This window comes from Echinops telfairi, unplaced genomic scaffold, assembly GCF_000313985.2.
Source record: "Echinops telfairi isolate 266 unplaced genomic scaffold, ASM31398v2 ScPeMD7_53;HRSCAF=182, whole genome shotgun sequence".
Classification (NCBI taxonomy): domain Eukaryota; kingdom Metazoa; phylum Chordata; class Mammalia; order Afrosoricida; family Tenrecidae; genus Echinops; species Echinops telfairi.
In genome coordinates this window covers 4386064-4399683 of record NW_022103951.1, presented here as the reverse complement: position 1 = coordinate 4399683, position 13620 = coordinate 4386064, and the positions used below count along the sequence as shown (strand labels likewise).

The window sequence follows — 13620 nt, the reverse complement described above, 5'->3', positions numbered from 1 at the left end:
GGGGGAGGGGGGGGAGGGGAAAAAAGGAAAATGAGCTAATTCCAGGAACCCAAGAGGAAAGCAAATTTTGAGAATGATGAGGGCAACAAATGTATAAATGTGCTTTACACAATTGATGTATGTATAGGTTGTGATGAATTGTATGAGCCCCAATAAAATGATTTAAAAAGGCACCTACTTTGATATTTCTGTTATGGCAACACCAGATATAACTAAGACATATAATAAAGAGTGGAAATTGTGAACTAGAAGATAAATTCAGAAATATATGGCACAAAATAATAAAGAGATGCATAAGGAGGTATAATTTGAGAGGGAAACACAGAGACTATACATATAAGGTCCAAAATGTATCCAACAGAAATTTTATAAGGGAAAAAATGAGGGAGAGGTGAATTGAATGATTGCTCTTCCCACTCATACTTCTGCTGCCCTACCATTGTTGCTGCCTCTGCACCAGGTTTATGAATTCTCCTGCCCATATTTTGGAAGGAGCAATACTATAGGAGAGCAGTGCAGGAGTGAGTATTTGAAGGGATGCTGGCGGAGTCTTAATTTATTTTGTTCTGCTCCTCACCCTAGCAGAGCTATGGTGGAACCTTGAAAATCACACATGACTGGAAACTGCTGAGTTTTGACTCAGTAGGGTTAGGCTTCAAAAGTAAACAAAAGCAGCTCAATGCCATTGCGCCAATTCAGATGTACAGCAAGCAGCAATTCTCTCAAGGAAATGTATAAGAGAAATAAGTTCATTAAGAAGTGAACCAACTTTTTACTTCCCCCCAAAATGACTGCCTCACAGATGCATCTGCTGAGCCTGGTTTCAGCCTCCCCTCAGCCAACCAATACCTTTGTTTCCTCATGGATTTCCTATAGATTTTATGTTTGTTAATCCACTCTCTATTTGCTAATTTTTCATGACATTTATGGAACTGATTTGGCTAGTGGGGAGGGATGTGGAGTAAATCAGCCACCTATATTTCTTCATTATGCTTGAAAACTTAGAACCTATAATCTTCAATATTTTTTATTGTTACTAGTGTACAGAGTCATCTTGCTAAGCGATCTTATTTCGATAATATACCATAGTTCGTGTGTTTGCTTTTTTAATGTTCTATCATTGTCTGAAAATGATAGCACAGGTTTTTCATTCATTCAATTCCTTAAGCTTCTTTTGCTTCTTCTGCCTCAAAATTGACTAGGACTCCTGTTACAATTTTGAACAGAAGTCATGCAAGTAGGCAGCCTTGTCTACATAGAAATTCATCACCAAGTTAGCCCTTGCTGTTTTACAGAACTTGTTAATGGTTCTATAGATTGAAGGGTGGGCTGATAACCTTAGTCGGGGTTCAAAGCCACCAGCCACTTCTTGGGAGAAAGATGAAGTTGCCTGCTCCTATAAAGACATATGGAGAAGTCTCCTCTGACCTATAGGGTCACGAGGAGTTAAAATTTACTTAGTGAGAATGGTTTTGGTATTTGGTTTATGGAGTGCGCAAATTCCTTTTACGACATATTTTGCTAAGAATGTTTTACTATAATTTGTTCAAGCTTGAAGCTATTTTCTGCAGCTATTGAGATGGTGGTATTTTTATACTTTTCTTAGTTAATTTGATGAGTTATATTAATAAATGATGTCGTAGTAGAAACAAATTTGCACTCCTAAAAAACCCAACTTATTCATGCATATTGTGCACTGTTGGTTACATTTTCTACTGCCTTTTTTGGGGTTCTTGAATCTATAAACATGCATGTGGTTAGCCTATAATTTTCCTTTCTTATATCACCTAACTTACTATAAGGAGTCAAGTTAATATCTGCCACTTAAGATGACGTAGGGAGGTTTAGAGAAATTTGTGAAAAATTAAATGTATCAGTTCTAGAAGTACTTAGTAGACCTTACCTCTAAGAACATCTATGACTTGTATTTAATTTCTAGGAAGGTTTATATTTAAGGATACAACTTTGTTAATGGTGATAGGCTAAATTTGTTAAATCAAAATTGATATATTTCTTGAATCAGTTTGGGTAACATTTTTCAGGGAGTCAGCCATTAATTTTCAAACTTGTTGGCATCTGTACTTGTGGCTCTTATTTATTGCTCACTTGCACTCTCTCTTTCTCCATCAATCTTTCCAGAGGTTTATAAATTTTGTTATTCTTTTCAAAGATATAATATATGGCTTTTGACTACTTTGGTTTTTTGCTCTATTTCATTCACTTTTGCTTTTATGTTTATATTGTTCCTAGATTTGTAGCACTTAATTTGTTTTATTAATATGTTTAGGGAATTAACTCATTAATTTAAGCTGTTTTTTTCTTTTCCTTTATTTACATGACATAAATTTTAATATGTGGTATTATACTTATCAGTCAGTTTCATGTTCTTGTGCTCATTTTGAATTTTTTAATGCTAATTTAGAAGCATGCTATAAATATTTTAAAATCTAATGTTTTGCAACTGCATTGTGGTAGGACTCTGTGGTCTAAGGAATACCAATTCATTGAAATTTGGGTATGTGTTTCTATTTTTGCTGACACATTTATCTTTCACTGTGAGTGAAGTGATAAGCTGGTGTATAGTTTTGAACTAAGAGTCACATTATATGACATATTTGGAAAATATGCTAGTTGCTATATTGAGAATTGACTAGACGGCCGAGGGTAGCACTAGAGTCTGTTAGGAGGCTATTGCCATAATCTAGGTGAGAGATGAACTATACCACTTTGAACTTCAGATTTAGGGATTATCTTTCTTCTACCTAAAGTAAAATTTTAAAATATTCACTAGTAATAGTATAGATAGTAAACATACATATATTTTACTTGTATAAATGTGTCTTTGTTTTCTCGTCATTAATAAAATCTAATTTTGCTAGATATACAATTACAGATCCACAGACATTTTCTCTCAGACTTTAAGGATATGCTACTCTTATGGCAAAGGAATTGAATTATTTCCATTAGACATTTTACTCATCTGCCCTTTAGTAATGGACATTTAGCTGTATCTGTAGTACCTAAGTAAAGATGACACACCCCAGTTTCTCTTGTAGCTAAATCTTCATCTTTATCTATTCTCAACCTCTTAGTGATTTTATATCTAGTCACATGACTTAAGGTATGTTTAAAGTACCATTTATTGATAGTCTCATGAAATATTTTATATGTCTCTAACTATCATATGCTAATGGCATCTATTTGTTTTGGATTTTCTCCTGAGCAATGCAACTATTTACTTAGGATTTTCATTCCGATGTCTAATAGGCTCCTCAAATCTAACATATTCTAATCTGAATGACCCATCATTTGTTTGTCAGTTTGTCATATTGTTGTGGATTAGATGTTTCTGTGAGACCAGAAGCTATGAGGGGGTAAGTCCCCCACACACACACCCCACAAAAAACCCCAGATTTTTCAAATATATGTATTTAACTTTTTTTTTTTCTACCAAACAACCTTATCACCGTCAAAGTACTCTCTATCACACTTAATACATTTGTCACGTTGGCAATTCCATTCTTGGAAACATTTTTCAAAATCATCTGTTTGGATGGCTGACAGCACCTTAATCATTTTTCCTTCACCTCTTCTAAGTCTTCAAATTGATATCCTTTCATGCCCCTGTGCATTCGCAGAAACAAAAAAAAAGTTGACCAGAGCATGGTCAGGTGAGCAAGGTGAGTGGGGCAAGAGAGGCATGCTGTTTTTGCCCAAAAACTGGCTCAGTGACATGGTTGCATGAGCAGGTGCACTGTCATGGTGGCAAAACCAGTCCCCCATCTGCCACAAATCAGGCCTTTTTTGTCATACACTGTTACACTATCTTTTCAGAACCTCTAAATAGAAAGCTTGATTAACACGCTGATCTGGTAGAACAAACTCCAAATGCACTCTGAGTCAACATATTCGTCCATTTGGTAAGTTGACTGACGCCCAGAATGAGATTTGTCATCAATCAACATTTCACCTTTTTAAAAATGGTAAACCACTCATACAATTTAGTTTTTCCCAAAGTGCTGTCTTTCTAAACTGTGTTCAACATGACAACATTTCTGCAGCACTTTTCCTGAGCAGGAAACAAAATTTCACAGCCACATGCTGTTCTCTTAAATCAGTCATCACAAAAAATGAGGTTTGAGTGAAATTGCTTTCAAGAAAAATTCTCTGTGACCAGAGAGAACTTTCCCAGGCGATGGCACAGAATGTACTAACTCAGAGTGAGTTGCTCGATGTTTGCCTAGTGGGAAAAAATGTGTACTACAAAAGGTCCGCCCAATGCAATTCCGATTCCCAATTCCGGTTTTGTAGGGGGTACCACTTCAAATGTATTTTAAAATGCCAGCAGGGTCACCCAATGTGAACAGGTTTCAGCAGAGCTTCCAGGCTCAGAACAGACAACGGAGAAGGATTTTGCTTACCACTTCAGTGGAAGAAGCTGCTGAAAACCTTATACGAAGCATGGAAACATTGCCAGATGCTGGAGGCCTAATGAATGAAAGCACAACATTGAGAAAGTGTCAGAGGACGATGGTACCCTGGAATCGGAAAGCACTAGATCTGTGACTGAGGATGAGCAGCTTTTTCAAAGTAGAGGCAACAATGGTGATGTGAATAGAATAAAGCGTGTGGTACAGAAGCCTTCGGGATCCATATTTGTTGATGAAGGACAACTCAAGGTGTGAAGAAACAACTCAAAAGTTTACTAATAATCAGAACATGGAATGTATGAAGTATGAATGTAAGAACATTAGAAGTTGTATTAGTCTAGGTACTTTAGAGAGACAAATCCACAGAAATCCATGTATAAGAGTTTTATATAAAGGTTAAGTGCACATCAAGAAAACATCCCAACCCAGTGCAGCCCAAACCCACAAGTCCAACATTAAACCACATGTCCGACATCAATCCACAAAGTCCTCCTCCACCTCACAAAACACAACGCAATGATGCCGACTGCAGGAGGGAAGCTGAATCAGAGAATGTGTAAGCATCTCAGCGCTGGCAGGGGTTTCCACACGGCTGCTCCAGCACCCAGGGCTGCATCAGAGTAGGTCCATGTGGCTTCTCCTCAGGGATGTCTTAAAGGAAGTGAGCCTTGACAGCTGAAGCAGGGAACTGGCTAAAGCAGCTGCACCCTAGTCCGACCATCACAAAGCAAGAGACCCGTGAACTAGAAAGGTGAGGTTCACTGAGCCATTTATCCCTCCACCCTTCAATTAACTCCACATGTGTTTATTGGCCAGGTTGGCACAATAAATTTTAACTATCTCAGAAGTGACAAAAATAAAATGGCACACATAAAGGTCAAGATCCTAGGCATTCGTGAGCTGAAGTGAACTGCTACTGGCTATCTTGAATCAGAAAATAATATCGTTTACTATCATGGGAATGTCACAATCTAGAGGAATGGTGTTACATTCATTCTCAAAAAGGACATTTCAAGATCTAACTTGAAGTACAATGCTGTCTGTGAAAAGATTATATCTATATAACTTCAAGAAAACCCAATCAATACAACTATTTTCAAATTTATGCACCAACTATGAAAACTAGTGGTGAAGAAATTAAGGAATTCTACCATTGTCTTCAACCTGAAACTCTTCACATATGTGATCAAGATGCACTGATAATTATTGGCTACTGGAATGCAAAAGTTGGAAACAAAGAGAAAATAACAGTAGTTGGAAGGGTCTTGGTGACAGAAATGAAGCTGGATATCACATGATAGAATTTTGCAAGACTAATGACTAGTTTGCAGTAAATACCATTTCTCAACAGCACAAATGGTGACAATACATATGGTCTTCTTCAGGTGGAATACACAGAAATCTAATTGACTACATTTGGGGGAAGAGCCAAGGGAGAAGCTCAATATGATCAGCTAAAACCAGGCTATAGAAGCTGACTGTGGAGCAGACTATACATAGCTCACATGTAATTTCAGGTTGAAGCTAGAGAAAATGTAAGCAAGTTCACAAGAACCAAAATATGACTGGAAGTCTATTCCACCTGAATTTCAAAAATATCTTAAGAAGTAGAACTGATCAGCTGTGGAAGGACACCAAGAACATCATTCATGAAGAAAACAAAAGGTCATTAAAATACAAAATAAAAGATTAGCATGGATATCAGAAGAAATTCGGAAACTTGCTCTTAATCATAGAGAAATTAAGGTAAATAGAAGAAATAATGAAGTCAAAGAGCTGAACAGAACAATTCAAAGGGCAGCTTGCTAAGACAAAGTAAAATAGTATAATTAAATGAATGGATATATATGTGTTATTCTGGGTAGACTAGAGAAACAAATTCATGGAGACTCATATGTGTATAAGACAGAGCTTCATATAAAGGGCAGTTGTACATTAAAAAAGCATCCCAACCCAGTCCAGTCTAAGCCCATAAGTCCAATATTAGCCTATATGTCTGATACCAATCTATAAAGTCCACTTTGGATTCACAAACATGTGCAATGACGCTGAGTACAGGAAGACCACAGGCCAGTGGGTAGAAAGTCTTTGGATCCAGTGGCGTTGTAAGCATCTCAGCGCTGGCAGGGGTCTCCATATGGCTTCTCCACCACCCAGGGCTGCATCAGGTAGGTCCATGTGGCTTCTCCTGAGGAATGTCTCGCAGGGAGCCAGCAGAGAGAGAGAGAGGTGTCTCCCACCTCCAAAGAACAAATACCAGAGTTCCCATAATTCTCAGAAGGCCATGCCCACACAGAGACCTCATTGGCTATGATCCGATTGACAGACTAGACTCCACCCTTTCACTCTTAATTCTCTCAAGTCCCAAATTGACACCAGAGTATGTAACTACCACATCCAAGCCTGGAAATCTGTACATGCACAGACAACCTCATCTTTTTCCTGAGGAGCAGTTGGTAAGTTTGAACCACTGACCTTTGTGTTATCAGCCCCCAATCTTTCTTACAGTGCCACCAGGGTTCCTTTGGTCATGAGGAAGAGGAGCAAAATGGAAAAGGAAAATCTAATTGGAAAAGGGGAGTGGAAAGACTAAATAGATTAAACCTTGAGAATTCTCCTTGAGAATTCTTACAAGAGCCAATCTAGTTGCTTGGTCAACAACTATCCCAGTGTTAGGTACCGTGTATGATGTTCAGTGCATACGTTGAAGGTTGCAGGCTATCTATAAAGTTACTGTGGTTTGTTAGGGGGTTCCTTAGTGGTTATGTATGCATTAGTCTTTCAAACTGCTTTGCAACCCAATATTCTGATCTTTGTGGATTATCTCAACCAAGCTTGCTTATCTTCTGGCCTTCAGGTAGGTTTAGGTGGTGAAAGGTACAGAGGAAATGAAAAGAGTCTGCATACTTTCTAATTGGCTGTGGTTTAGTAGTAGTGGGATTAGTGGGATTAATATACCTCTAACCATAGATTCTGACAGGGAGACCCTCAGGCATAGTGATGTTATCACTTCGTTCTAATAAAAGTCTCTCTGCCATCTGGGGGCCAGGGGTGGCAATGGATCCTTGCTGTTATGAACTCTGAATGCGTTCATTACCAGTGGTCGTTTGTTCCCTTGCTTCTGTGACCATTATTGGTGTTATTTTCCAGAGTCCATTCTGATTCCTGGTGGTCCCATGCACAAAAGAACAAAGGATTCCTTGGTCCTGTCCCATCTTCAATTTCTTTAGGATGCTTGAGTCCCTTGTTAGAATGCCTTCTAATCTAGTGGGCTCACCTTCTAGCAAGATACCTGACTGTAATCTGCCATGATCCATAGAATGTGCATTAATTAATTTTTGGAAGTAAATCGCCAGTCCTACTTTGTCTTGGGAGACTTCCCTGAAATCAGTGCATCATGGGTAACCCTGCTGCTACTTGAAAGACCGGTAGCAGAGATTCCAGCATCATTCCAGCATATAGTCACCACAGTGTGTCAAACTGACAGGACAGGTGGTGGTAACTCCACTTACCTTTCATTTCATTAAAAAAACCTCTTCTTTTCCCCTTTAAGGGCTGCCTCCTATTTCATACTGAGATCCTGATCAATATAAAGGTGAAGAGCATTCAAACCCACTTCCCATTCATAGTTCTTTAACCATAAAGGTTTTAGCCATATGTTCCACTTTCTTTCTTTAATATCAAAACTTTTGTTTTAAAATAACTGTGCTCATATATAGTATTTTCTACTATACCTAGGGGCATCTTGAGTGCGAGTGGAGGTTAAAGGGACTAGAGACTTATTCAGGAGTCTAATCATCATGATCATTTTTAGTTAGCTTTCTCCTTTGCAAAGGGGAGGGAGTTGTAGCTCTAATTAGAGCACCAACAGAGTATCTTCAAGGTCTTTCTTTTTGCTCGGTCTTTCCTTACTTTTATGCCAAGGAGTCCAGATTGTAAATCAAGTTTTGGACTTCTTCCACTCCCTTGTAAAGAATTTAAAAAATAGTTAATCTAATCTCATTGCTGCTGAAATACTGCATGCACCTAAAACTGTCAGAATGCCACACAGATCAAATATTGGTTACAAATTTTACTCCAAGCAGCAAGGAAAAATGTGATATTTTCTACAAAGGATTTTGGGATTATTGTATTTAAAAATTTATAGAGTTATCTGCAGGAAACCTGTTCTGCCCTAGAATCTTAGCATTTTAACTTAGAAATGTAGAGTCAACTGAACCATTATGTATTTTCCTATATGATCCATGAAAGATAAGCAAGTAATCACTGGTTAAGCATTTCTCGTGTATCAAATAATCTAATATGAGATTTAAAATATTCTGTAAATTGTGTGTTTATTATTTTGCCAAGTGTAAATATAGATTGCCAAGACCTACCTATATGTTCTTTGGGACAATCACAACCAATTTCTTTGATCATCTTCAATGATGGTTTCTAAGCATATGGTCCAGGGCACTCTGAGTTAGGCCAGGTTGACTAGAGAAACAAATCCAGTGACACTCATATATGTGTAAGAAAGAACTGTATATCAAATAGTCATTATATTATCAAGAAAGGGTCCCAGCCCAGTGTCCAGTCCAATTCTAGTCCATGTGTTCAATAAACCCCTCTTCAGACGCACACAGCCACCTTCAATGATGCAGAATGCAGGAAGGTCACAGGCAGGTGGGTGCAGAGTTGTGTGGATCCAAGTTCAGTGGAAACATGGCAGGGCATTGGCAACCATCAAGGTGGACACCAGAGTCCCAGCAAGAAAGAAAGTGGAGTGACAGAGTGAGGAGGGGGCTTTCCAATGATCCTCCTTGTAAGAGGGCCATGCTCCCAAGGAGACAACATCAGGCTGTGACCTGATTGATATGTCCGACTCCACTGCTAGTCAGGAAGGTCTAGTTGACATAAAATCATCCACCTACCACACATACTCCTTAAGACAAACTCATTTGTGCAGGACAATGTGAAAATATGATAATCAATATAGTACAAAGAACTCTAGAAATGGGTTGACGAGAAAATGGCATGGCATGTTCTCTCTTGCTTTGCCTAAGGTATTGCATTCCTAGTAATGGAATCTGACTGCATGTAAGAACATCTGATTACCACATTCCCAGCTCCTGTAGCATGTGCAGTTAAAATCGTCAGATTGTCAATCAATTGACTCACTATCATGTTGCACAGACTGTTCTAGTTAAGGTCGATCTAGAATAAACAAGATCACCTAAAACACCTGCCCCCCAGACTTGAAAGCTTTCTGAACATTTGAGATGGTTTTCAAATAAAAGATGTATTAAAATACATTGGATTAATGAAGGAATAGTGACAGGGGATGAGCAAATAAGTAAACGCATAAATGCTATAATGTCCAGAACCACATGGTATTTAAAAAAAAATAAAGCAGAGCAGAGTTAAAAAGTAATGAGAAAACAATTGGGGAATATCTTTATGTAGAAATGTCATTTGAGCAGAAACATTACATACAAGTATACAAAACAAAAAGGCCATGCAAGAATCTGAGAAGAATTATGATGTCAGGCCATCCAACTGGAAGACTGAAGGAACAAGAATGACCCCTTGACTGGCAAGTGCAGAAACATGGCAACAGTGGTGGGAGTTGAGTCATAGGAAACGGGCCACTTTGTATTCCATAGTAAGGGATTTGGATTGTATTACACCTAGTATGGAATGCTATCATAGGATTTTGAGTGGGAGAATTATGGAATCTGAATCATATGATAAAACAGCCTTCAGGCTACTATATGGAAAAGTAGGAGCAAGCAGACCGAATACTCTTCTGCAATAGATTCGACGAGAGCTGTGTGCTTGGATTCGAGTATAAAGCCAAGTGCAGGAGCTTTGCACTATTTCCAATTAAATTTTCAAGTAAACTTCAAAATTTTGAGTGTAATTTTAGATTTAAGGGAAACTTGCACACGTAGTACAGTACAGTGAATCCCCACATAGCTCCCATAAGGTGTCCTCCAGTGTTCGTGGCGTACATTAGTAAGGTGCATGTATCACACTTAATGAAACAATGCTGGTGCAGTTCGGAGTCTAAGAGACCCTGTGGACAACAGCAGGAAACACTGCCTGGTCCCGGAGCATCCTCGTCCTTGTTTCTAGATTTGAGTTCATTGTTGCAGCCACTGTGTCCGTCTGTCTTAGTGAGGGTGTTTTTCCTTTTCACTGACCCTCGACTTGAGCCAGCATAATGTCCTTTCCGAGGAACTCGGCCACGTCTCAGCATCCTCACTTGTAATGCACATTAAGGCTGTTCTTCCTGTGAGGCAGATTTGTTTTTTCTTTTGGCAGCCCACGGCACTTTCAATATTCTTCAATAACATCATAATTCAAAAGCATTCATTCTTCGACGCTCTTCCTTATTTGTTGTCCAGCTTTTGCCTATACAGAAGGCCTCAAAGTGACATCTTTGCTTTTTAACACTTTAACGAAGTCTTTTGCATCAGACTCGTCCAATGCCATGGGTCATTTGATTTCATAACTACTACTTCCCTGGTACAGGTGTAAGTAAAATGAAATCCCTGAAAATGTCAATATTGTCTGCATTTATCATGCTATTGCTTATTGGTCCAGCCATGATGATTTTTGTTTCCTTTATGTTGAGGTGTGATCCATACTTAAGGTTACAGTCTTTAATTTTCATCAGTAAGTTATTCAAGCCCTCTTCACTGTGACCAGGCCAAGGTAGTGTCACCTGCATATTGTTAGTTGTTGCGTCTTCCTCCAATCCTGATGGCACATTCTTCTTCATATTGTCCAGCTCCCCTGATGATCTGCTCAGTATGCAGAGTGAATGTTTGTGGCAAAAGGATACAATCCTGATATAAACCTTTCCAGATTTTAAAACAGGACGTACATTAGTTTTGTTTAAATGACTGCCTCTTGGCCTGTACAAGTTGCCGGTGAAAACAATGAAATGTTTTGGAATTCCTATTCTTTGTAATATTACTTGTAATGTGTTTTGACCCACACATTTAAAAACATTTGCATAGTCAATAAAACACAGGTAAGCATCTTTCTGGCATTCCCTGCTTTTAGTGATATCCATATGATATCATTGATGATATCTATGATATCTCCTAAATCTGGCTTGACTTTCTGGTAGATGTACTGTGACAGCCATCTTTTAATTATCTTAAGAAAAAAAATTTACTTGCATGCACTATTAATTATATTGTTATATAATTTCCACACTCTGTAGGATTGCCCTTCTTTGGAATGGGCACAAATATGGATTTCTTACAGTCAGACAGGCAGAAAAACTGTCCCAGCATTGTATCCATTTGCTGAAACATCTCCATTGGTTTTCTGTCAATTACTAAAGCCTTGATGTTTGCCAGTGTCTTCCGTGTGGCTTGGATTCCTCCTTCAATATCGTGAGTTCTTCATCTATGCTCCCTTTCGAAATGGTTAAACGTTGGTCAATTATTTTTGGTATGTACTCACTGCCTTTGAGTCATTGCTGATGCATAGTGATCCCCTGTGGTTTTCTGAGACTGTAACTATTTATGGGAGTAAAAAGCTCAGTCTTTGTCCTGCAGAGCTGCTGGTGGTTTTGAACTATTGACCATGTGTATATGGGGCCAAAGCATATACACTACACCACCAGGGCTTTGACTATGTATTCCTTCCTTTTTTTCTTTTTGCTGAGTGTAGAGTACTTCATTGATGGTACAAGACGAAGTTGGATGCTCTAAACCTCTCCCCTTATTCAGGAGGTCTGCGTGCTGGATGGCAACTTCAGATGATGGGATATTCTCAGTGTGTTTGGGGAGAGTGTTGGGGGGAAAGACTCCCCAGCAGCTGAGGTCTTTCTCTTCTCCTAGTGCTGTTGCTAGGGCTGGTGGTCCAGGGGGCTGGGGACTTTTATTCCTTGGAGGCTGTAAGGTTCATCACTCTATTGCTGTAGCCAAATTCAGTGTCATACCAGGAAATGAGCTTGACAAAGTGGTTGTTGAGGGCAATGCCAACCCCAGCATACAGGAGGATGAGTGGGTGTCACTGTTGAAGGCACAGGAGACAACCTGGTCCTCAGCATATGACAAGATGCCCTGTAGAGGACCATCCAACACCTGTTTCTTGATGTTATTGTATTTGGCAGTTTTCTCCAGATAGTAAGTGAGATCCACGACCAACACACTGGGAGTGGGGACATGGAAAGCCATGCTACTGAATTTCACATTCAGCTCTGGGATAACCTTGTCCACAGCCTTGGTAGTACCAGTGGGTGTGAGGTTGATGTTCTGGGCAGCCCCATGGCTGTTGCACCAGAGTTTCCCAGAGGGGCCATACACATGCTTCTGGGTGGCAGTGATGGTGCAGACTGTGGTCATGAGTCCCTCCATGATGCCATAGTTGTCATGGATGACCTTGGCCAGGTGGGCCAAGCAGTTGGTGGTGCAGGAGGCATTTCTGACAATCTTGAGGGAGTTGTTAAACTTCTCATGGTTCACACCCATCACAAACATGGGCCTATCAGCAGAAGGGGCAGAGGAGACCACTCTTACGGCACCAACCTTCAAGCGAACCCCAGCCTCCTCTATCACTACGAAGGCACCAGTGGACTCTACAACATACTCAGAACCAGCTTCCCAAACTTCATGTTGGCAGGATCTCACTCCTGGAAGCTGAAGCTGGACTTCTCATTGATGATCAGCATTCCATTCTCAGTCTTGACCGTGCCAGTGAATTTGCCATGAGTGGAATCATACTAGAATGTGTAGATCATGTAGTTCAGGTCAATGAAGGGGTCATTGATGGCACTAGTATCCACTTTGCCAGAGTTGAAAGCGGCCCTGGTGACTCAATGCAGGCAAACCCATTTACTCTAGCCTTCACCACCTTATCTCTGGGATGCTGCAGGGACTGCACAAGAAGATGTGACTGCCTGCCACACAAGGAGGAGCAGAGAGCCCCCGCTCACATTTTTTTTTTTTGGTGTTTTCTGAATCATTCAATATTTTTCCCATTGAATCATCCATTCTTTATATTTCCAGGCTTACCTTTTTTATTCTGTACTTCCATTTTGGATTTCTAATTATAGGTTTGTGCACATTTTACTATAATGCGTTACTGTGTCTTCTCCAACCATTCTTTCACATCTTTGGACATATTTCACTTCCTCATTTCTTCCACTTGCTTAAACTATTCTATCTTCAAGAGGATGTTTCAGCGT

The 13620-nt window shown here is 39.5% G+C and overlaps 1 protein-coding gene across 1 annotated transcript in view; it reads right to left on the bottom strand.

Annotated features, from left to right (window-relative positions):
• LOC115869809 (glyceraldehyde-3-phosphate dehydrogenase-like) overlaps nt 1-12790 on the bottom strand; it is a 14222-nt gene extending 1432 nt beyond the window's left edge. The window contains exon 1 of the mRNA XM_045290674.1: nt 12427-12790. Within this exon, the coding sequence (XP_045146609.1) occupies nt 12427-12790 (364 nt within the window). The remainder of the gene's footprint in view (nt 1-12426) is intronic.
• Nucleotides 12791-13620: the final 830 nt, after the last annotated feature.